General features: G+C 38.3%; 1 protein-coding gene across 10 annotated transcripts in view; it reads right to left on the bottom strand.

The window, feature by feature from the left end:
* The window catches only part of CFAP54 (cilia and flagella associated protein 54), a 312,887-nt gene that overhangs the window by 238,829 nt on the left and 48,285 nt on the right, over positions 1–25,773 (bottom strand). For all 10 annotated transcript variants that reach the window (XR_011566649.1, XR_011566651.1, XR_011566650.1 and 7 more), the window contains 6 exons: positions 25,432–25,508; positions 20,602–20,730; positions 20,128–20,254; positions 12,690–12,776; positions 12,477–12,598; positions 1,806–1,982 (listed from right to left, as the gene is read on the bottom strand). Coding sequence is in view for 7 of the 10 variants with exons in the window: in XM_070789566.1 (XP_070645667.1) it covers positions 1,806–1,982; positions 12,477–12,598; positions 12,690–12,776; positions 20,128–20,254; positions 20,602–20,730; positions 25,432–25,508 (719 nt within the window). In the remaining 3 variants the exon portion in view is untranslated. The remainder of the gene's footprint in view (positions 1–1,805; positions 1,983–12,476; positions 12,599–12,689; positions 12,777–20,127; positions 20,255–20,601; positions 20,731–25,431; positions 25,509–25,773) is intronic.

Below are 25,773 nucleotides of genomic sequence, written 5' to 3'. Positions count from 1 at the left end.
GGTATTACTTCTCACTGATGTCCACCTCCCATTAGTCTGTTGCTGCTGCTGCTGCTGCTAAGTCGCTTCAGTCGTGTCCAACTCTGTGTGACCCCATAGACGGCAGCCCACCAGGCTCCCCTGTCCCTGGGATTCTCCAGGCAAGAACACTGGAGTGGGTTGCCATTTCCTTCTCTAACGCGTGAAAGTGAAAAGTGAAAGGGAAGTCTCTCAGTTGTGTCCAACTCTTAGCGACCCCATGGACTGCAGCCCACCAGGCTTCTCCGTCCGTGGGATTTTCCAGACAAGAGTGCTGGAGTGGGGTGCCATTGCCTTTTCCGCCCTTTAGTCTAAAACTCCTCAAAAAATGGAATCGTGCTTTATTTGTGTTTACTTCTATACTTTACCTCACATAGAGCTTAACAGATAACAGACACTCAATAATGATCACTGAACAGAATTTATGAAAAAAAATCATCAGATAATATGATCACAGAGTGTAATCTCATTAACTGATTTTAGCAAACCTTATTACATAAGGTTAATACAAGAAATGTAGGGACCTTGGTTAACATGCCAAGAATATGATATAATATCCCATTTACTTTTCACAGCAGAAACATTTTACAAATGAAAAAGTAACAAAAACAAATTTAAGAACGGTTCAGAAAGTATATTTAGATTTCCTAAGGTCATACTGCTGTGCTAGAGTGAGAATTTTATGTCTGTGTTTGTCTCACTTCAAAGCCCATGCCCTTTCCACTGTATCGAGTCAGTGTAAGTTCAAACAGAACATCCTAAGGATAATCAAAGAAACAACTTTGTTTTTTATACAACATCAAAGAGCATGTGTTCATCACCCAAAAGAGGAAATGTAATATTTAAAATATGAATTAGATGGAACCAAATGCTTGTGAGGAAACTAAATCTCAAGTTATAGTCACACACAGACTAATTTCAAGGCACTGGGGCTAGGAGAAAGAGCTTCAATAAACACATAGAGTTATGACTTATAATATGGATGGAATTATTGTTTGCTTTCATTAAAAGACTCTTTTAATAAAAATTTAGTCTGACTCTTTGTGACTACATGGATTATACAGTCCATGGAATTCTCCAGGCCAGAATACTGGAGTGGGTAGCCTTTGCCTTCTCCAGGGGATCTTCCTAACCCAGGGATCGAACCCAGGTCTCCCACACTGCAGGCAGATTCTTTACCAGCTCAGTCACAAGGGAAGCCCAGGAATACTGAAGTGAGTAGCCTGTCCCTTCTCCAGCAGATCTTCCTGACCCAGGAATTGAACCAAGGTCTCCTGCATTACAGGTGGATTCTTTACCAACTGAGCTATCAGGGAAGCCTTTTATTAAAACAATCCTCATTTACTCAGAAGAACTTCAGAAAGAGCCTCTAAATTCACCACCCCTCAATTTTCTTGTCTTCAACATTGGTTCTCAGAGTAACTTTTATCCCCTTCAAGTGTCTGACTCTATTTTAATGAAACCTTCTTGATACTGAGCACTCTAGTATATCAGTGTATGACTGTTACAGTGATAAAGGTACTTCAAGAGAAATGCTTGTCTCTTATTTCTCCTTATTATATATTTGGGTGTAGCAAAGCTATATGGAGCCAAACGGGAAATAGCATAAAGGCAAAAGGGTCATGAAGAAACTAAGTTTAGTTAAGATATTAAAATACTAATCTCAGTGTTCAGGGTTTATAAATAAGATTATCCAAGTGCTAAAAGCAATAAAACTATCAATCATTACAGTTATTGAATTACCTTTGATGCTTTCCTTGAGGTAAAGATCAAAATAGACAACATACCTTAACATCAGAAACAAATGGGGCAGGTTTTAATGTCACAGAACGGTAAGTTCGGGATAGCAGGATGGGTGGAGGAGGGACCCTGCTTTTCTTTCTTTTGGCAGTTTCCACATATTTCTGATATGAATATTGTATACTTTGTTCTGATTCGGTCTTCTCAATCAAAGAATATGCTTCCTATAATAAAGTGTGAAAATAGGAAAATACATTTCAAGAGCTTGAACTTCGTTTTATTGGAGAATTCTGGTGATGTTAAACAACATTATCTTGATGCATGTATTTTTTGGGCCTCGGTAGTATACATATTTCAAACATTGAATGATATTCCAGAAGTAAAAACAAACTACTAAACAAGACAAGTAAAAAATAGCTATTAAGACAATTATACTGTATGTCTAACATGTTTATCATTATTATTATACATTAATATAAGACATTTCAGTTTCAGATCAAGTCCTCTGAATATCTGCCATCATATTTCACTGTCCTTAAAAATTTTTGTAACACAATTATCTGCATTTATACTTATGAATTGTATATTTACACTTAATGCAATTTGAAATATGACTCTCAAGTAATGATCATTGGTACATGTGGTTTACAAAATTAATGTTATTGAGGGTTTCTTACTATCAGCAAAAAGAAATAAAATATACACAAATATCTATTCTATAAACCTAAAGGAAAGGCAATAATCTTTTTAAAGATTACACATTTAGTGACAACAATAAAACAAAAAAAAACATAAATATCAGAAAATCTAAATACATCAAAAGTAAAACTAACTAAATCAACAGTAATACATGTAAATGAGATAAACTCCTTTTATATTAAATGAAAAATCAAAGACTCTGACAGAGTACTAAAGCAAAAACCCATGTAAAGACTAAATTGAAGGATAGAAAATAGAATACCCTTTCAAACAAACAGTGCTTGGATGATTAGATATCCATGTGCAAAAGAAAAAAGAGGGAACCATATATCACATTATATACACATAGTTAACTCAAAATGAATTAGGGACCCAAATGTAAAAGCTAAAATTATAAAATACTTAGGAGAAAATATAGAAACAAATATTCACAACCTTGAGTCAAACAATGCTTTCTTAGATATGACACCAAAAGCACACCAACAACAAAAAAAGCAGATAAATTTAAATTCATCAAAATTAAAAACCTCAAATGATATCATCAAAACAATAAAGACAGCTGACAGAATGGAACAAAATATTTGCAAATCATATATCTGATAAAGGAATTGTATTCAGAATATATAAAGAACAGTCGCAATAATAAAAAATAATAAAAATAAACAATAATGAAAAAATTCCATTAAAAAATGAACAAAGGGTTTACCTGAGGAAACCAAAATTGAAAAAAGACACATTTATCTCATTGTTCATTGCAGTACTATTTACAATAGCTAGAACATGGCCACCTGATGTGAAGAGCTCACTCATTTGAAAAGACCCTGTGTTGGGAAAGACTGAAGGCAGGAGGAGAAGGGGACAACAGAGAATGAGATGGTTAGATGGCATCACCGACTAATGGACATGAGTTTGGGTAAACTCTAGGATTCGGTGATGGACAGGGAGGCCTGGCATGCTGTGGTTCATGGGGTTGCAGAGCTGGACATGACTGAGCGACTGAACTGAACTGAACTGAGAACATGGAAGCAACCTAGATGTCCATCGACAGATGAATGGATAAAGAAGTTGTGGTACATATACACAATAGAATATTACTCAGCCATAAAAAGGAATGCATTTGAGTCAGTTCTGATGAGGTGAATGAACCCAGAACCTATTATAGAGTGAAGTGAGTCAGAAAGAGAAAGATAAATATCATATTCTAACATATATATATATGGAATCTATAAGAATGGTACTGAAGAACTTACTTGCAGGGCAGCAATGGAGAATCAGACATAGAGAATAGACTTATGGGCATGGGGAGAGGGGAGGAGAGGGTGAGATGTATGGAAAGAGTAACATGGAAACTTACATTACCACATGTAAAATAGATAGCTAACAGGAATTTGTAGTATGGCTCAGGAAACTCAAACATGGGCTCTGTATCAACCTAGAGAGGTGGGATGGGGAGGGAGAGGGGAGTGAGGTTCAAAAGGCAGGGGATATATGTATATGTATAGCTGAGTCATATTGAGATTTGACAGAAAACAACAAAATTCTATAAAGCATTTATCCTTCAATAAAAAAATAAATTTAAAAAAAATGAACAAAGGGTTTGAATAGACATCTCTCCAAAGAAGATAACACAAATAGTCAGTGAGCAGATGAAAAGATGCACATTATCACTGATCACTGGAGATGGAAATACAGAACCTAACTCAAAAATACAAAAGCAAAAAAACCTCAACACAGCAATAATGATGAAAGAAACTCAGATATCCAAAAACCTACTTCCCACAAGTGTCAATCTTAAATGATATTATTAAAAGTTAATATTTCAAATCTCAATGAACTGAAAATTCCTATGTCATTTGCTAAATTTGTAACTACAGAGAAAGATAGACAGCTTCTTAAATAATATTCTAAAACTATTACAGCTTTGATAACAAAACCTGAAAAAATGACTGCACTTAAAAACATAGAGAAATCTTTTTACAAATACAAATGCAAACATTCTAAATAAAATACTAATTCACTGATCTAATAATATATTGGAGGAATAGTGTACTGTAATTATGTTGTCTCCTCAGGAATAAAAGGATGATTTAATACTAGGAAATCTAGGAATATAATTTAACTTATCCATAAATCAAATGAGAAAAAATATGATTACAGGTTCAATGGCCAAAAATACATTTGAGCAGTTTTTAAGATTATTAATTTAAAAAGAAATCAAAAGGGAAGTCAAAAAGTATCTTAAGACAAGTGAAAACACAGCATACCAAAACTTACAGGATTCAGCAAAATAAGAGAAGGTTTGTAGTGAAAATGTCCACCATAAGAACAAAGATCTCAAATAAACTATCTAACTTCACACCTCAAGGAAACAGAAGAACAAAAATCCTAAGATCAAAGTTAGTTGACGAAATAACAAGGATCAGAGGGGAAATAAATAAAATAGAGACCATAAAGACAATAGAAAATCTCAACTAAAACAAAAGCTGTTTTTTAAGATTTAAAAAATTGACAAACTTTTAGCTAGATGAATAAAAAATAGAGAATGACTCACATATTAAAGAAATGAAGGAGGAGACAACTGATACCATAGAAACACAAAGAATCATAAGAAACTGCTATGAACAATTATATGCCAAAAATTGAATAACCTAGAAGAAGTGGATAAATTCCTAGTAATACACAACCTACCAATAGTGAAATACCATAAAGAAATAGAAAATACAAACATACTAGTAACAAGTAAGAAAATGAATAAGTAATCAAAAACTTCCTGATAAAAGTCCAGGACTAGATGGTTTCAGTGGTAAACTCCTGCCAGAAGTTTAAAGAATTAACACCAATCCTTCTCCAATTATTTCAAAAAACTGAAGAGAAAGGGACACTTACACACTGATTTTACAAGGCCAGCATTACCCTGATACCAAAACCAGACAAGGATAGTACAACACAAGAGAAGAAAACTACAAACCAAGATTGTTGATGTGTACCTGAAATTAACACAACATTGTAAGTCAACTATACTCCAATAATTTTTTTAATTTAAAATAAAATAAGCTACAAAGATATATTGTACAGCACAGAAAATAAAACTAATATTTTATAATGACTATAAATGAAGTAGGGCTTCCCCAGTGCTTAGTAGATAAAGAATCCACCTGCAATGCAGGAGATACAGGAGACACGGGTTCAATCCTTGGATCAGGAATATCCCCCAGAGAAGCAAACAGCAACCCATTCCAATATTCTTGCCTGAAAAATTCCATGGACAAAGGAGCCTAGAGAGCTACAGTCCAAAGGGCCACAAAGAGTCAGACACAACTGAGCAACTAAGCATGCACATAAATGGAATAGAACCTTTAAAAGTTGTAAATCACTATATTGTACACCTGTTACTTACATAATATTGTACAGCAACACTTCAATTTCAAAAAATAATTCCAAAAAAAACCATACTGTTTTATTGCCACAATAGTACTGAAGTCCAAACTACAATCGTTTGAATGCAATCTCTCTCCCTATAGTTCCCATTAGAGAACATGTGACCAACTTCTTTTCGTAAGCTACTCAATACTTAAAGGGCTTCCCTAGTAGATCAGCAGTAAAGAATCTGCCTGCAATGCAGGAGCCAGAGGAGACACGGGTTCGATCCCTGGGTTGAGAAGATCCCCTGGAGAAAGCCATGGCAACCCACTCCAGTATTCTTGCCTGGGAAATCCCATGGACAGAGGAGAGGCAGGCTACAGTCCATAGGGTCACAGACAGTCAGGTACGACAGAAGCAACTTAGCATGCATGCAGCATGCATGCAATGCTTATAAGGACAGATTGATGTTAAATATATCTGAAAATGCCTTAACATCCACAGTACAGCAGAACACTTATGGAAAGATGTAATGCAACTTTGAAGGGCATGATAACAATCATAAGACTGGAATGACAAAGCACCATATTTATTCCTCATCTAGTAGATCTCTCAAAGTATATTTTGGGTTCTCAACAATATTATGTACATTTCAGAAGGAGATGAAAAGTAGGTTAAGTCATATCCAAGAATCCTAACAAAGAATATTGCTGAGAATAAAATATACAACTTATAAGATCTAAGAGAAAAGACAGAAAAAAATGTGTAGTTTGCTAGAGAAAAATCTATCGAAAGCACCAAAAATTATTCTGATACGACAAAACAGAATATCCCAGAGTGCTTAAAGTGGAAGAGAGAATAGAAGTAGTAGTAATAATAATGGCTAACATTTACCGACTGCATATACTGTGCTTAGTCGCTGTTTGTGGACTGTAGCCCACCAGGTTCTTCGATCCATGGGGATTCTCCAGGCAAGGATACTGGAGTGGGTTTCTGTGCCCTCCTCCAGGGGATCCTGCCAACCCAGGGATCAAACCCAGGTCTCCCGCACTGCAGGCAGATTCTTTACCATCTGAAACACCAGGGAAGCCCTTATTGACTGCTTGCTGCTGCTGCTGCTAAGTCGCTTCAGTCGTGTCCGACTCTGTGCGACCCCATAGGCGGCAGCCCACCAGGCTCCCCCGTCCCTGGGATTCTCCAGACAAGATCACTAGAGTGGGTTGCCATTTCCTTCTCCGATACATGAAAATGAAAAGTGAAAGTGAAGTCGCTCGGTTGTGTCCAACTCCTAGTGACCCCATGGACTGCAGCCTACCAGGCTCCTCCATCCATGGGATTTGCCAGGCAAGAGTACTGGAGTGGGTTGCCATTGCCTTCTCCATATTGACTGCTTACTCTGTGCCAAATGTTAAGTATTTTATAGGCATTTCATAAAATCTTCCCCAAGATCACCCATTTTACAAATGAAGAAAGTAAAACTTAAGACAGCATAAGTAACTTGACCTTGGTCATATAGCTAGTCAGCAGCAGAACCACAGCTCTAATCAAGATCCTTCTACGTCTAACCACTATGATTTCTTGTCTTAATGCAAAGTGAAGTTTAAAAGAAGCATGAAAAGGCAACCTAGATGATGTTTTCACTGCAATAACCTCAAAATATTTAAAAGAAAAAAATCCTAAAATGTAAATATGCTAAAAGACTGAAGTCTTCTTTTGAAGACTTGGGGTCAAAATATGACCTCATAAGAGGAAGGTCAGAATCAAAAAGGGGTTTACTCTTTATGAGGAAGATTTTAGCATGGAACAATTTAAAAGAACTGAGAAGGTCTCTGAAATAAATTGGCTTACATATACTTTTCCTCAAAAAAGCAAATAGGATTGATTTGACTAGAATGCTACAAAATAGGGAAAATCATTTCAATTGGTAGCATAGTTAATACAATAGTATTTAGGAGCTCTGCATTGTGCTCAGTCCCTCAGTCATGTCTGACTCTGCCACCCCATGGGTTACAGCCCACCAGGCTCCTCTGTCCATGGAATACTCCAGGCAAGAATACTGGAGAGGGTTGCTATTTCTTCCTCCATGGGATCTGCCTGACCCAGGGATCAAACCCAAGTCTCTTGTATCACCTGCATTGGCAGGCAGATTCTTTACCACTACACCACCTGGGAAGCCCTGAGTTGTAAATTCAGGAAATATTAAAACCAGGAGTGATTAGAACTTCTAGTGGCTGGGCTTCTTCATTAGTTATGGTTCCAAATTAGGGCCATAAAATTAGATTTTGTGTTGATTATAAAAAATAATCTGCTAATCCATAACGCTCTCTTTGCTTAGAGTTGAAGCACTATAACTGAATTTTGGAACAGTCAATTACTGATTTAAGTTTCAACAAACAGTACAAGATCACTATATGCATCAGTTAGGGTTCTTTGGTAACAGAAGCAACAGGAAAATGAGACTTTGACCATAGCAGGACCAGAGGCAAGAGGGTCCTCAGAATACAACTGAAAGAATCTGATCAGGACATGGGTATCAGAATGAATGAATGCCAACTGTGTGTGTGTGTGTGTGTGTGTGTGTGCGTGTGTGTGTGCTCAGTCATGTCTGACTCCTTGCAACCTCATGGACTATAGCCCACCAGGCTCCTCTATCCATGGAATCTTCCAGGCAAGAATATTGGTGTGGGTTGCCATTTCCTCCTTCAGGGAATCTTCCCAGCCCATGGATTGAACCCGTCTCCTGAGGCTCCTCCATTGGCAGGGGGAATCTTTATCATTGAGACGCCTGGAAAGTCCTGAATGCCAACTAGTTTTTGTCTTTTTATCCCTCTGCTCAAGATTCAGATTCCAAGGAGGGAACAACCTATCGGCCTAGCTTGCCTCACCAGTCATCCTCTTGGCTGGCTGAGAAGAGTGGCCCTGAAAAGTCCCACCTGATTACCTCTAGTGGGGAAGAAGAAATTCCTCCAAAGGTGACATTTGGAAAGGAAAGTGGATGCTAGACAGAAAACAGCAGTATATAACCTGCCCTGGTACCCTTAACACTTGCATTGAAGAGTATTCCTGCCTCTGCCCAGTGAGAAATTACACTGTAAAGATGCTCAGTGTTGGAGTGCTAGACTCTGAAGTGAACTAAGAGTGAAGATCATAAGCCATATGCTGATTCCTCTATTTGATCAGAAGTAGAAGATCAGGGACATCTCGGGCTGGTTCTAGATGCAAACCATTAAAATAAATCAGAGGTATAGTGTGTAAAATGCCAACAAGGACTTTCAGAAGTCAAATAACCAACAGAGGAAAATGAGAAAAATTAATCCCCACAATAAAAAAAAAAAAAGCCAACCATCTCATCTGGAAGGCTAACAGGTTCTTATCAAAAGGTGGTCCCTTATCTGTGGCAACAAGCTGCTCCACCTTTAATGGACTTAGAATAAAACAGACACCTGATGAGAGCATTCATCTCTAAGAGGTCAGGAAACTTCTGAAAAACTGAAACATGATATGAATTATTGAAGAGTTCTGCAAAGACCCAGGCTTTCCTAATCTTTTTTATGGTATCAGGTGACACATCAGATACTGATTTGGGGATAATTCTATTACCAGATGATGATAATGTAAAGCATGCTGTAATATAGCCCAAAAAAAAAAAAAAAATGATTGCCAAGGGAGAGAAATTTATTTGTCTTCTTTAAGGAAAGAAATTCTGGCAATTATTTGATCCATAACATCGTCATTTATCAGAGTACCCTAAGGACTAATCACTAAGCTTTTTAACACTAGGATAAAAAATTGCCATGAAAGAGCAGAGGTGGCGATGGACGATTTCAGGACTTCTAAAAAAATATTCAACATTTCCCAGCTGGTGACAATCCTATGGAGGGCTCCTCATAAAAAAAAAAAAAAAAGTGGAGCCTCTAAATGCTTCTCATGAGTTTAACAGAATATTTTAATTTTTCTTAAGTTAAAATAGTTTCACTTAAGAAATAGAAAGAAAAGATACACAAGGAGAAGAAAATGAACACTTCAGCTTTCCCACATCTCCAATGTGTTTCCAATCACGATAGTGGGAACATAGAGACATAACAGGGGAATGGGTATATTATGATAGCATTTCATGCATTGGAGAAGGAAATGGCAACCCACTCCAGTGTTCTTGCCTGGAGAATCCCAGGGATGGGGGATCCTGGTGGGCTGCCATCTATTGGGTCACACAGAGTCAGACACGACTGAAGTGACTTAGCAGTAGCAGTAGCAAAGACAAAATTGTGCCATAATAAAACAAAAGGGAAAATCCTGGAGGATTTACTCTCTCTGAACTCTAAGAGGCCATGAAAGAAATGAGTCCTGAAAGAAACAGTTCTAAAAGATAAGCTTTACTTGCCATCGAAATAGTACTGCAGTACCAATGTCCTCCAAACACTGGGTAATAAAGATTGGTTGTAGAAGCAGCTGCTAAGAAATGGAATCCTGAACGCACCCCAGGAGTCTTCCGACAGAGATCACTTACTGCTTGGCCTGGTCAGCTGAGATGATCCCACACCATCATCAAATTCCTTCATTCAAATGCTGGAGATTCTAGTGTATCAAGGCTCTCCCTGAATACGGCCAGGACAGACTTTCTCCCCTTGAATACTGGCAGCATCCATCCAGAATCCTTAGATTTCTTTTGAACTAGACTCTACTTTCTTTCTGGGCTCACCTTTTACTATCCTTTCCAAACACCCCTCTCCCCTTTGCCACTGCATCTTAGCTTCTGTCACACTGAATGACCTATAGAACTACAAGCATTCTATGACCCTTCCAGCCTCAGGACCTTTGCACAAGTTGTTTTCTCTTCCTTGCATGTCCTTTCCACCTTTGTCTTTCTCCGTCTCTGGCAACTCCTGCCTGTCTTTCAGTATTCAACTTTGTGTCATCTTTTCCGAATGTTTCCTCAAACATTCTCCACTGTTGGGTTAGGTATTCTCTTCCTGAATTTCCCTGGCACTCTTGCAATTAAAGCACTTATGACAATGACTCATAATCACTTACTTACATGTCTATTTTCCCATAGATCGGATTTATCTTGAAGGCAGAAACCACAAAGAGTAGGCAATCCATCAATATCAGTTGAATGAAGAAAGAATCTTTGTTTTTATCCCCTGTACTCAGCATAATACCAGGCACATAGTCAACTTGCTTTGAAACATTTGCTGAATGGATCACAGGCCCTCAAAACCATTTGCTGGATAAATGAAGTGACAGACTCATGATCAGGAAACTCTACATGCCAGAAATCTGAAATTCCAATATTCTACTTCCTGACTTCAAACACCTATCCTTCTAACTCTCTCAAATTCTGATTTTATGGCCCCCAACCTCATACAGAGGCCCGATCTCTTGATATCTCCATAGTCTGCCACATCTTTAAAAGTTTAAAAGCCTTCGTGGGTGTTACTGCCTTCTCTACTCAATCTGTACCCATTTCTCATTGTGAACTTTTAACCTATACTTCCATACTTTTGAAAAAGTCCAGTCTGGTACAGATCTCTGTCACAAGTATTCTACTGTCACAGCTACTAAGAACACCACACCAGGATAACATCATACCAGCATGCAGATGGGGCCTTCTGGAAATCCATGGTCTTCAGCCTCAGCTAGAACTTCAGAATGCTGGCCAGCCCTTTATCTTAGAGTTCGCTCCTTCATCCATTCCTCTCCACTCTCCCATCACCTTCTCTCTCCTCAGTCCATCTACCTAGCCCCACATTTCATGGTTGGCAGATTTCCTTGCCTCCTACTTTAACAGATGATTAAGATAAGAAAGTATCCACTCAACTCTCTGCCTCCACAACAGACTTATAGAAATCTATATCTGTCTGTTGCTCCTTGCCTTCTACATCAGAGGGATGAGGTGTCTGCTCTGCAGTCCACCCTCCTTGAAGAGGAATCGCTTTGTATGTGCTTTCAGTCTCATCTCCTTTCCCTCTTCTATTATAGGATCCCCACTGGATGTCAGACTCTTCTTCAATGCTGTATCCTCCCCCTAGCTTTGACCTACACTCCTCTACCCTGTGTCAGTCAAGCTACTGGTAGTCTCTAATTTATCATGTGCCATTCATTCACCCAACACAATCAAAGTTTTGTGATGCATAGGGACAAAATAAAACAGAAATGTGATTCCCCTCAGAAATTTAAACTCTAAAATCAACATAAATGAATTAGTAAGAAGACAGAACCATTTCCAGGTCACAGAGAGACAGCAGTAAGGCAACTGGTCCATAAATCAGCAATCTCCATCTTAGGAAAGTGTCTTAGCCCAAGGACTTTAAGTATTTTAGTTCCATAGTAAGGAATGCATTTATGCATACACAGTGTCACTTACATTCTACAGTTTACCTCATTTTGAACCCTTCTGATTTTATTTGGTTCCCTATGTAAGGTCCCCCCTGCAGAAGGAGAATCTCTCATTTCAAGAGAGTTCAAGGCAGGAGATATACATTAATTTTCCTGTTTAGAACTATTTCACTTCACAAAGAGAGGACTAAACATGGAAAATCTGAAAGTTCATAATCTAATGTTAAGGGCAACACATTATTTTTAGAAAAGAGCAATAAATCATTCATTTTTACCAGGGGTTTCAAGTCTGGACTAAAGTAAGGAATGGTATACACTGTTACCGTCAAGTAGTTCTGTAGAGAAGAACAGGTTGCATCTTTCTCAAATATTAGAAGAGTTTTCTGCATCAAATAAATCGCTTTAGATAGCTTATTCTTCCTTATTTTATTCATCACACTTAATTCTGTAAAAGCAGACAAATGTTTTACCAAAAGGGCAACATAAAAACTATCCTGAAGAAATTTGGAAAAGCATTTTATCCAAATTTTAATTACCTGTAAAACAATCAGGGCTTGCAGGTTTTTTTAGCTTCTCTGTACCTTTGGTAGATGTATTTTTGCTCACCGTTGGAGTCTGCAAAACTGAAGAAGAAAGAGAAGAAGACTGTCGTTACAATCAGGCTTACATTCAAGAAAGGAAATATTTTCTAAACACTAAAGAGTAACTATCTATTTGTAAAATTATTGCTTCCTCTATCATTCAGTTCAGTTCAGTTCAGTTCAGTCGCTCAGTCATGTCCAACTCTTTTTCAACTCCATGGACTGTAGTACGCCAGGCCTCCCTGTCTATCACCAACTCTCAGAGTTTACTCAAACTCAAGTCCATTGAGTCGGTGATCGATCCAACCACCTAATCCTCTGTCATCCCCTTCTCCTCCCACCTTCAATCTTTCCCAGCATCAGGGTCTTTTCAAATGAGTCAGCTTATCACATCAGTGGCCAAAGTACTGGAGTTTCAGCTTCAGCATCAGTCCTTCCAATGAATATTCAGAACTGATTTCCTTTAGGATGGAGTGAATGGATCTCCTGGCAGTCCAAGGGACTCTCAAGAGTCTCCTCCAACACCACAGTTCAAAAGCATCCATTCTTTGGTGCTCAGCTTTCCTTATACTCCAACTCAAACATCCATACACAACTACTGGAAAAAATCATAGCCTTAACTAGATAGACCTTTGTTGGCAAAGTAATGTCTCTGCTTTTTAATATGCTGTCTAGGAGGAGGCAATAGCACCCCACTCCAGCACTCTTGCCTGGAAAATCCCATGGATGGAGGAGCCTGGTAGGCTTCAGTCCATGAGGTCGCTAAGAGTTGGACATGACTGAGCGACTTCACTTTGACTTTTCACTTTCATGCATTGGAGAAGGAAATGGCAACCTACTCCATTATTCTTGCCTGGAGAATCCCAGGGACGGGGGAGCCTGGTGGGCTGCCGTCTGTGGGGTGGCTCAGAGTCGGACACGGCTGAAGCAACTTAGCAGCAGCAGCAGCAGGTTGGTCATAACTTTTCTTCTAGGGAGTAAGCGTCTTTTAATTTCATGGCTGCAATCACCATCTGCAGTGATTTTGGAGCCCAAAAAAATAAAGTCTGACACTGTTTCCATGGTTTCCCCATCTATTTGCCATGAAGTGATGGGGCCAGATGCCATGATCTTAGTTTTCTGAATGTTGAGCTTTAAGCCAATTTTTTCACTCCCCTCTTTCACCTTCATCAAGAGGTTCTTTAGTTGTTCTTCACTTTCCGCCATAAGGGTGGTGTTACCTGCATATCTGAGATTATTGATATTTCTCCCAGCAATCTTGATTCTAGCTTGTGCTTCATCCAGCCCAGCATTTCTCATGATGTACTCTGCATATAAGTTAAATAAGCAGGGTGACAATATACAGCCTTGACGTACTCCTTTTCCTATTTGGAACCAGTCTGTTGTTCCATGTCCAGTTCTAACTGTTGCTTCCTGACCTGCATACAGATTTCTCAGGAGGCAGGTCAGGTGGTCTGGTATTCCTATCTCTTCCAAAATTTTTCAGTTTGTTGTCATCCACATAGCCAAAGGCTTTGGCATAGTCAATAAATCAGAAATAGATCTTTTTCTGGAACTCTTGCTTTTTCGATGATCCAGATGATGTTGGCAATTTGATCTCTGGTTCCTTTGCCTTTTCTAAAACCCGCTTGACCATCTGGAAGTTCACGCTTTACATGCTGTGTAGGGCCACCCAAGACAGATGGGTCATGGTGGAGAGTTCTGACAAAATGTGGTCCACTAGAGAAAGGAATGGCAAACCACTTCAGTATTCTTGCCTTGAGAACCCATGAACAGTATCAAAAGGCAAAACATAGGACACTGAAAGATGAACTCCCCAGGTCGGTAGGTGCCCAATATGCTACAGATCATCAGTGGAGAAATAACTCCAGAAAGAATGAAGAGATGGAGCCAAAGCAAAAACACCACCCAGTTGTGGATGTGACTGGTGATAGAAGCAAGGTCTGATGCTGTAAAGAGCAATATTGCATAGGAACCTGGAATGTTAAGTCCATGAATCAAAGCAAATTGGAAGTGGTCAAACAGGAGATGGCAAGAGTGAACGTCGACATTCTAGGAATCAGCAAACTAAAATGGACTGGAATGGGCGAATTTAACTCAGATGACCATTGTATCTACTACTGTAGGCAGGAATCCCTTAGAAGAAATGGAGTAGCCATCATACTCAACAAAAGAGTCTGAAATGCAGTACTTGGATGCAATCTCAAAAACGACAGAATGATCTCTGTTCGTTTCCAAGGCAAACCGTTCCATGTCACGGTGATCCAAGCCTATGCCCCAACCAGTAATGCTGAAGAAGCTGAAATTGAACAGTTCTATAAAGACCTACAAGACTTTCTAGAACTAACACCCAAAAAAGATGTCCTTTTCACTATAGGGGACTGGAATGCAAAAGTAGGAAGTCAAGAAATACCTGGAATAACAGGCAAATTTGGCCTTGGAATACGGAATGAAGCAGGGCAAAGGCTAATAGAGTTTTGCCAAGAGAACATACTGGTCACAGCAAACACCCTCTTCCAACAACACAAGAGAAGACTCTACACGTGGACATCAGCAGAAGGTCAACACTGAAATCAGATTGATATATTCTTTGCAGCCAAAGGTAGAGAAGCTCTACACAGTCAGCAAAAACAAGACCAGGAGCTAACTGCGGCTCAGATCATGAACTCCTTATTGCCAAATTCAGACTTAAATTGAAGAAAGTCGGGAAAACCACTAGACCATTCAGTTCAGTTCAATTCAGTCGCTCAGTCGTATCCGACTCTTTGCGACCCCATGAATTGCAGCACGCTAGGCCTCCCTGTCCATTACCAACTCCCGGAGTTCACTCAGACTCACGTCCATCGAGTCAGTGATGCCATCCAGCCAACTCATCCTCTGTCGTCCCCTTCTCCTCCTGCCCACAACCCCTCCCAGCATCAGAGTCTTTTCCAATGAGTCAACCCTTCATGTGAGGTGGCCAAAGTACTGGAGTTTCAGCTTTAGCATCATTCCTTCCAAAGAAATCCCAGGGCTGATCTCCTTCAGAATGGACTGGTTGGATCTCCTTGCAGTCCAAGGGACTCAAAAGAGTCTTCTCCAACACCACAGTTCAAAAGCATAAATTCTTCATCGTTCAGCCTTTTTCACAGTCCAATTCTCACATCCATATGTGACCACAGGAAAAACCATAGCCTTGACTAGATGGACCTTTGTTGGCAAAGTAATGTCTCTGCTTTTGAATATGCTATCTAGGTTGGTCATAACTTTCCTTCCAAGGAGTAAGCGTCTTTTAACTTCATGGCTGCAGTCACCACCTGCAGTGATTTTAGAGCACAGAAAAATAAAATCTGACACTGTTTCCACTGTTTCCCCATCTATTTCCCATGAAGTGATGGGACCGGATGCCATGATCTTCGTTTTCTGAATGTTGAGCTCTAAGACAACTTTTTCACTCTCCACTCTACTTTCATCAAGAGGCTTTTTAGTTCCTCTTCACTTTCTGCCATAAGGGTGGTGTCATCTGCATATCTGAGGTTATTGAGATTTCTCCCAGCAATCTTGATTCCAGCTTGTGTTTCTTCCAGTCCAGCGTTTCTCATGATGTACTCTGCATATAAGTTAAATAAGCAGGGTGACAATATACAGCCTTGACGTACTCCTTTTCCTATTTGGAACCAGTTTGTTGTTCCATGTCCAGTTCTAACTGTTGCTTTCTGACCATTCAGGTATGACCTAAATCAAATCCTCTATCATAGGTCATCTTTTTTCATTAATAGATAAAAATTCAAACAAATATAATAGAGTTTTATCATTAAATTATTTTATTAGCCACAGTATGAGGACATGAAGAGTTTTCAAATTATAAAAATATTTTATTTTCTATTTCACTTTAAATAAAATCATCTTGAATGTTGATAAATAGGATCCAACCTACTCTTGGTCACTTTCCTTCCTCAAAAGCTTTTCAAAATTGCTCCATCCATGGTCCCTGCAAGAGTTCTGGGTACCACATGAAGATCTCCACTTTGCTCTCTGTGGCTGATAAAATCAGAGTCTCTCAAAATTTTCAACTAACACACAAATTATTGCCAGCTGGTTATGAGCAGTGAGAGATCCTCGTGTGTAGCTGAGACTGACCATCATGGTGGTCCAGGAAAGAGGTAGCAGGATGAGGGAAAAGAAGATGAAGGTATGCTGACCCAGGGAGGTAGAAAATATATCAAGAAACTTTCTTGATTTTCTAGATCTAGTTCTCAAAAGACCTGGAAATAGGGTACCTGTAATAACCTTACAATAAACCCTTTTATTGAGGTTTAATTATTTGTGCTAATGCACATGAGCCACCACGGGATGATGACTGCCTGATGAAAAGATGTCAACAGACACCATTTAAAAATATAAAGTTTCTTTAATGGCAAAGGATAAGGAAATTTACCTGCATGGAAAACAGAAAATAATGCACCATTCTCTCAGCACCTAGGGTATTATAAATGCTAATTAATTGATAGTTCTCATGATTATAATCATTGGAGATAAGAAAGATGAGACTGCAAGAAAAATTTTAATGCCCAATACAGGAGTCACACTTTATAGCACAATCATCAACAGACACCCATTGTAAAGTTCTTGAATAAGAATGACAAAAGCAGTCTTTAGGCAACATTAGTCAGACGGCAGCATAGACAGTAATGGATGACAGGAGGAAAAAGTGATCATCTGTGCCAGGGTGGCAGTTCAATAAGGCAGAGAAAAATATCAAGCAGATCCAGATACTGCAAAGAAATAATAATTAATTCCATGTAAATATAAGTATGTACGTACATATTTCCAAAATATATAAAGAACTCATATAACTTAATAATAAAACTCTGATTTTAATGGGCAGAGTAACTAAACGACATTTTTCTAAAGAACATATACAAATAGCTCTCTAGTACATGAAAAGATGCTCAACGTCACTAATCATTAGGAAAATGTGAATCAAAACCACAAGGAGATACTACCTCATGCCTATTAGAATGGCTATCAACTAGAATGGTGATAGCAAACTAGTTAATCCTAAAGGAAATCAGTTCTGAATATTCGTTGGAAGGACTTGATGCTGAAGCTAAAGTGCCAATATTTTGGCTACCTGATATGAAGAACTGACTCATTAGAAAAGACCCTGATGATGGGAAAGATTGAAGGTGGGAGGAGAAGGGGATGATGACGATGAGCTGGTTGGATGGCATCACTGACTCAATGGACATGAGGTTGAGTAAGTTTCTGGAGTTGGTGATGTACAGGGAAGCCTGGCGTGCTGCAGTTCATGGGGTTGCAAAGAGTTGAACACAACTGAGCAACTAAACTGAACTGATCATCAAGATGACAAGAGATAACAAACACTGGCGAAGATGTGGATGAAAGGGAACCACTGTGCACTATTGGTGGGGGTGTAAATTGGTTAAGCCCCTATAGAAAACATTATGGAGGTTTCCAAAAATTAAAAATTAAAAGAACTACTATATGATCCAAAAATCTACTTCTGGATATATCCACAAAGGAAATGAAAATAAGATCTCAGAGATATCTATGATCCCATTTTCAATGCAACATTATTCACAACAGCTAAAATACGGCAACAAAGATATCACAATGACCTAAGTGTCCATCAATGGGTGAATGTAGAAAGAAGATGTGATGTACATATAGAGGCAGATTGATATAGATATATATCACATGCACAATGGAATATTATTCAGTCATGAGAAAGAAGGAAATCCTGCCATTTGCAATAACATGCATAAAACTTGAGGGCATCATGCTAGGTGAAATAATCATACAGAGAAAGACAAATATTGGATGGTATCACTTTTACAAGGAATCTAAAAATGCCAAACTCATAGAAACATAGAGTAGAGTGGTGGTTACCAGGGGCTGAGGGAGTGGAGAAACAGATATTGGTAAAAGGGTACAGACTACCAGTCATAAGATGAATAAACTCTGGGGAGCTAATATATAGCATGGATCATAGTTAATAACACTAGAGTATATATTTATAAGTTGCTAAGTGAGTAAATCTTAAATATTCTCACCACAAAAAAAGAAACAGTGATTATGTAATGTGCTGGAGTTGTTAGCTAATGCTATAACAATAATCATTTTACGATGTATTAGTATAGCAGATCTGCACATTGTACACCTTGAACTTACATAATGTAATTGTCAATAATATTCTTAATAAAGCTGAGGAGAAAAAAATCTGCACTCAAATATTATTTAATTAACCAACATTTGATTAAATCTAGTTTCAAAACAGTCAATCCTAAAGGAAATCAGTCCTGAATAGTCACTGGAAGGACTGATGCTGAAGCTGAAGCTCCAATACTTTGGCCACCTGAGGCAAAGAGCTGACTCACTGGAAAAGACCCTGATGCTGAGAAAGACTGAAGGCAGGAGGAGAAGGGGACAACAGAGGACAAGATGGTTGAATGGCATCACCAACTCAATGAACATGAGTTTAAGCAAACTCCAGGAGATGGTGAAGGAAAGGGAAGCCTGGCATGCTGGAGTCCATGTGGTTGCAAAGAGTTGGACAAAGTCACTGAACAACAAACCGTGTATATGATGCAACATAATCCAACTCATCTAGCCTCTGACACTGCTGTCAGAGATATCTCTCTAAATTTTTCAATTCAGTTCAGTTCAGGTCAGTTCAATAGCTTCAGGATAATATATAAACCCTTTAACCCTTCAAGCTCTGTGATCTACCTCTAGGCTTAGTTGTGTCAGTCTCCCACGTGTGCTCTTTACTGCAGCCATAAGAGAATTCCAGCAGTTTCTATACTTCATATAATTGCTTCCACCTTGCTCAAAGTTGCTTTCTCCATTCGAAATGACTGCCTCCTTTTCAATTTTCTTCATAAAGACACTTGCTAGCTTTCTGGTCAACTCTCATCTCTTTCAGGAAGCCATCCCTGACTTTCTTGTCAGTTATATTCTTCTGTGTGCCAAGAGCAAGCACTCTGAGTCCACTTCCACTGCATTTATGAACCTTGACTCTTACAGTTGGCTTACTTATCTAGAGCTCAAAATTAAAGGCTGTGTCTTTTTTGGACCAAGCCTAAAAACAGTTCCCAGATCTTGATATTCACTTCAATAAATGTTTGCTTAATTAAGAAAATACCAAAAGTTTACTATAACTCAAATAATTTAATTTTTCAGAAGTTTACTGATTTGCTAACCAAGGTGTAAAGAAATAATGAAAGCTATCTATTGATATTAATCAGGGAAGTAAGAAAAAACAAAGCAACAAAGTTTATCTGAAAAACACCTGGTCAACAAGAACATTATTCACAAATAAAATTGATTCCACGCTTGAACATGTCTTAAAATAGATTCAGAACAAGTTATCTGCTTTGATGACTACTACCTTGCAACTGGTCAAGAAGCACAACAGCTATTCGGTGCTGGGCTTGAATTAGTTCAAGATGCAAATCCATTATGAAATTATTCGGTGTGACTGGTTTGCACATGTCTCCATCTATATAGTGGTTGTGCTTCGGTAGAATTGAAGCAAAAATTAAAAAGGAATACAGTTATCGAAACATATAAAAATAGCTCTATCCTATTATTATTCAGGTTATCATTTTATTCTTAGCCTTTAAGTTATGCTCACATCTTAACCCTTTAAAATCTGGCTTACACAATAATTACTCTGCTTTCCACATTCACCAATGGCCTTTCAATGACAGGTTCAAAGACTCCTCACCCTCCTTGATTTCTTCTGAGAGGAGAGAAATGTATTTCCAGTCTGTGAGAGGGGAACCACCATAGATCATTCTTTACTTACCTATGCTTCCTAGTTAAGGACAATAAGTCTAATGTAAGAGTTTCTCATTCTCACCGTGGCATAGCAATGGTCAATCACTGATGATCCATTTGGCAAAGCAGTTAACATGCAGTTCAAATTTATGCCATCAATGGCTTTGTCAAGAAGTTCATAGGCCATAAATAACTGTTCTTCAGGTTTTTTCTAAAGTAATTTTATAAACAAAACAGAAAATTCAGATTTAAAGGAAAATCATATACAACACTTCCAAACTTCACAGTAATTCAAAATCCCCACCCCTAGGAAGCCACTGTCCTTGAATTTGGTTTCCATTCTTTTGCATGTTTTAAAATTTTTACTACATATGTATGTGTCCACTAACAAGATGCAATATAGCTTTGCATGTTTTTGATTCTCTTGTGAAATTCTGCAGTTCATTTTTTTCACCCAACCATATGTCATTGAAACCTTCTCCTGGAACTTAGGGTGTCTGGCAGGGTCTGGTTAAGAACACAGAGCTATTCTAAGTATTCCAAGCAGAAAGGGATTTAATGGACAGAACTAGAAGTGTCCATCACTGCTGGAAGCCCTAGGGGAGCAAAGATCAAGAGAGCTGTCAGGGATGACTTTAGTGCATGCAGCAAGCTAAGAATCCAGGAGCCAGGTGACAATCTCAAGTGTCTACCACACTGAAACAAAGGAACTGCAAGGGCTTGCTAAGCAAGGCTGATCAATTATCTTCTTGCATCCTCCTCTGCAGTATAAGAACTCTCTCTTCCCTTGTGTGTAACAAATTCATTCAAATAACCCTAATTGGAAGACTAACCTAGAACCATATGGAAATGAGATGGTGGGAAATGTAGCTCCAGGTCTTTCTCGCTCTAGTGTGAAGCTGATTACGGAAGGGGATAGCAATGATACCAGCTGACTCTAGTTCAAGGCCACTGCAGCTGATTCACCTTCATGGCTGGGATGAAATGGTATTGCTAAGGACTGCATCACAATTCACTTATCCACTCTTCCCCCATGAACATTTAGACAGCTATTACTAAAAGTGTGCAATGTTACTAGACTAGTCTGAGACTTCTTTACAGGCCTACCTTTTCTTCTGCTTCTCTTTTTTCACACAGCTAAGACCCCTAGGGCATGTTGATTAGAAGAATGACAGACATCTAAGTTTGTACATCGGGATAAAGGGATTACTTTTAATCTTTTACCAGAGGCGTAACCGTCATTAAAGGTCTTGGTTGATACCCTTTATGGGATACAAAAGTTCTCTTCTATTCCTAACTTGTTAAGGGTTATTTTTTAAAAGGTGATTGTTGTTTTTGTCAAATGCTTTTGTTGCACCTCTTTATCTGATGATGTGGTCATATTTTTTCCTTTTCATCTGCAAATGTAGTATACTGCATTATGGAATTTCTAGTGTTAAATCATCCCTGCATTCTGGAATATACATAGTTTGATTACACACATCCATTCAACATATGTATAGCTAGATATCTCCATTCAAGAATCACAGGTTCATAAACAAGGTCCTACCATACAGCACAAGGAACTATACTCAATATCTCCTGATAAAACATAATGGAAAAGAATACAGATGCATAATGAATCACTTTGCTGTACAGAAGAAATTAACAACATTATAAATCAACTATACTTCAATAAAAGTTTTTAATTAAAAAAGAAAGGAATCACAGGCTCCAAGAGTTTCCTAAGCAACCCAAGCAGTGTAAATTTGAATGACAGACCAACATGAGGGCAGACCCAAATTATTAGGAAGAGAGCCTTTCTCATGTTTACTCCACTTCTCAGTACCCAAACAGAAACCTCCTTACCGAATAGGCAGATACTTTCCTAGTTGACCTTTTCCTGGGATAAGTCTTGTAGGCTCTAACTAAATGTGTGAGTCTGAGTTTCAAGCCCCATCTCTCATATGTCCAAGGCTCATCTCTTTTCCCTTAGTGGTGGTTAATTTAAATTTCTTTGTAACTGAGACCAACAACCTACTCCAGCATCTGTTTATAAACTGACCATTCTGGTTTTCAGTTCTCCTTTCTATTTTGGCTCCTGGGATTTACCTTACTTTCTTGTGAACTCTGTGGTGTGCTTGAGGATATTTGTTTAATTTTCTCCAAAATTTCCAGGTATTTTGCAGCAAGAGCTTTTTTCAGGTCGTCTAGTTTCCCATTTAGCCACAAACAGAAGTCTCTGAGCGCAGCTTTTAACACCAAAAAGTTTCAAAGACCTCCCACACACACACACACATTCTAGCATCATCATCACCACCACCGTCATTTGTCAACGTTACAGCTAGTGAAAATGGAAGTTAGTTGCTCAGTCATGTCCGACTCTTTGTGATCCCATGAACTGTAGCCTGTCCATGGAATTCTCTGTCCATAGAATTCTCCAGACAGGAGTACTGAAGTGGGTTGCCAATTCCTTCTCCAGGGGATCTTCCCAACCCAGGGGTTGAGCCTGAGTCTCCTGCACTGCAGGCAGAGTCTTTGCCGTTTGAGCCACAATGGAAGCCCAGCTAATACTGTAATATCATTACAGCTAATATTGAATTAAAATGTGTTCCAAGTGCTAGGCTAAATGCTTTATGTGGACTAATTTTTAAATTACCATAATCCTATGAGGCACTTATTATTCTCTGGTGGGAATGGCTACCCACTTTAGTATTCTTGCCTGGAGAATTCCATGGACAGAGGAGGCTGGTGGGCTACAGTCCATGGGGTCACAAAGAGTTGGACACGACTAAGCAACTAACACTATAATCCATTTGTCAAAAATAGCCATGAATTCAGTAAAACTTTAAAGTAAATTTTAAAATATATATATATATAATCACAATAGTACCCTATATATTTTTTAAATAGTTCCATGTGTATATGCAAGATATCATATCTTGGCCACCTGATGCCAAGAGCTGACTGATTAGAAAAGATCCTGATGCTGGGACAGAGCGAGGACAAGAGTAAACGGGAGCGACAGAGGATGAGATGGCTAGATGATATGGCATCATCAACTCAATGGACATGAGTCTGAGCAAACTCCAGGAGATAGTGAAAAACAGGGAAAGCTGAAGTGCTGCAGTCCATGTGGTTGCAGGGAGTGGGATACAACTTAGGGACTGAACATTAACAACAAACATGAAAGATACACAGTTTACCCCACCTGCAGACTTTGCTAGGTGAGCATATGGATTTTGGACTCTCCTTACAATAAATTCTCACTCCTTCTCCCCACTTCACTCCCTTCCAAATAGCTCTGAGACTCTAGGTTGAGATTCAGTGCCCTTTGTGAAATGTAAGAGAAAAACTGAGTTGCCACCATGTGCCACGATGTTATCAACATCTCATTTGGACTGAATCACTTAAAAACTACCAGTAGGATAGATATTACTGTTATCATCTTACAAAGGAGGACACACATTCAAACAGATTAGTTTATTTAAGATCACACAGTCAACATTAAAGTCAGAATTCAACTCCAAGTCCCCCAATATCAACTGCTACGCCCTTAGGCCATATCAGTGAATCACCCCTACTCCATACACCGCACACCCCCATCCAGCTGAGCAGGTAGCGTGTGGCAAAAGTTTAGAGGTGCTATTCACACTCTAGTCATCATAGACTTCTATGTTGACAATTTCCTAGCAGATGGCAATAAATTATATCAAGAAAAGAGTGCATTTTTCTAATTTAAAAACAGTAGCAATAATTCATAAATGATTTTCAGTTTCTTCATGGTCACTTTCTAAGAAATCCATTTCATTTAGTGCCTTTAATCGCCAGAATTTTTCTATCCAAGTCAAAATCTAGTACTTTGTAACTTCTACTACTATTCCTATTCCTGTACGAAGCCTCACAGAATAAGTGCCAGTACACTAAGCAAGTAATTCTTAAATTCTAGTTTCCTTAAGAATTTACCTGGCAAACTTTTAAGAACCTCACACCTGAATTACAAACTTTTGAGAACCTCATACCTGAAATTATGATTCACTATGTCCAAAATGGAAAAAAGGAAGCTATGTATTTAATAAGCACTGCAAATGATCCCTAGAAAAGCCACTGGCAGACAGCTCTTATGCCCCCTCAATCTCTTACACAGTTCAAACATCTTCTGTTGTCAATTTCAAATTTCTCAGCTCTCAAGACACAATGCAGCATAGAAAACTCAAAATTGCATTCCCTGAAGCCTTTTATTAGAGATGAATATAATATTCAAGAAAGTTCTGATATACTTATGATATTTGATTTATAGCCAGTTTCTTAGCACTTGCATTTTTGTGTATTAAAAAAGTATACTTTATACAAGTATTCTGAAGACACTCTTTTTTATAATCAATGGACAGCATAGCATAGTCGCTAAATGCCTGAACTTTGAAGGAAACACTCTAACTTCAAATCCACTTAGCTGTACAACCTTGGTCCAATAAAATGTAGTAGTGAAAATGATCACTGTGACTATATAAATCAACCTCACAAACACAGCACTAAGATAAAAAGTGAGCTACTTTTTTGAATGTTGTAACTCATGGACTCATAAAGCAGGTAAGTGCTAAGGAGGACATCCCTGCTCTGTGAGTCTATGAAATACAACATTCAAAATACCAATAGTAATATAACTATAACTCCTTCTAAGACCCTTTATCTAGCTTATTTTTGAAGTTGATTGGATTTTTTTCTAAAGTAAAAACAAAAGGTAGAAAAATATTCCTATAGTTCTCAATGTATATAGAAACCATAATTTCTCAGATAGTAAATACTCAAAATTACTTCTATAACTAATCATTGTACATTTACAGACGTAATAGTATTTTTAAAAATTAAATTTTAAACATTTAAAACTAAATGTTTTTAACTGTATTTTCTAAAATATTTTGCAGTACCTTACCTTTATTATTGGAAGAATATCTATGCTCCCTTTCGAACCCCCAAAGATTTCACTAGTCCCTCTCTTTAAAGATACATCTGAAAAACAGAGAGAAAGAGTGGAAGGAAGGAAAGAGGAAGAAAGAAGGGAGGGAGGGAGAAAAGGAAGCAGGGGAAAGAAGGAGGGAGTTCAGGAAAAAGAGAATAAAAGAGAGGAAAAATAGGAAGAAGAGAAGGAGTGAGTAGGAGAGAAAGAAATGGAGAGAAAGAGGACCAAAGGAAATAAAAGGATGAAAGAAAAAAATGGGAATTAACAGTGAATCACAATCATGAAAAAACATTATCCTATATTAGTTATCTTTTT

This window comes from Bos indicus, chromosome 5 (genome assembly GCF_029378745.1).
Source record: "Bos indicus isolate NIAB-ARS_2022 breed Sahiwal x Tharparkar chromosome 5, NIAB-ARS_B.indTharparkar_mat_pri_1.0, whole genome shotgun sequence".
NCBI classification, from domain to species: Eukaryota; Metazoa; Chordata; class Mammalia; order Artiodactyla; family Bovidae; genus Bos; species Bos indicus.
This window is presented reverse-complemented; position numbering and strand designations above follow the sequence as displayed.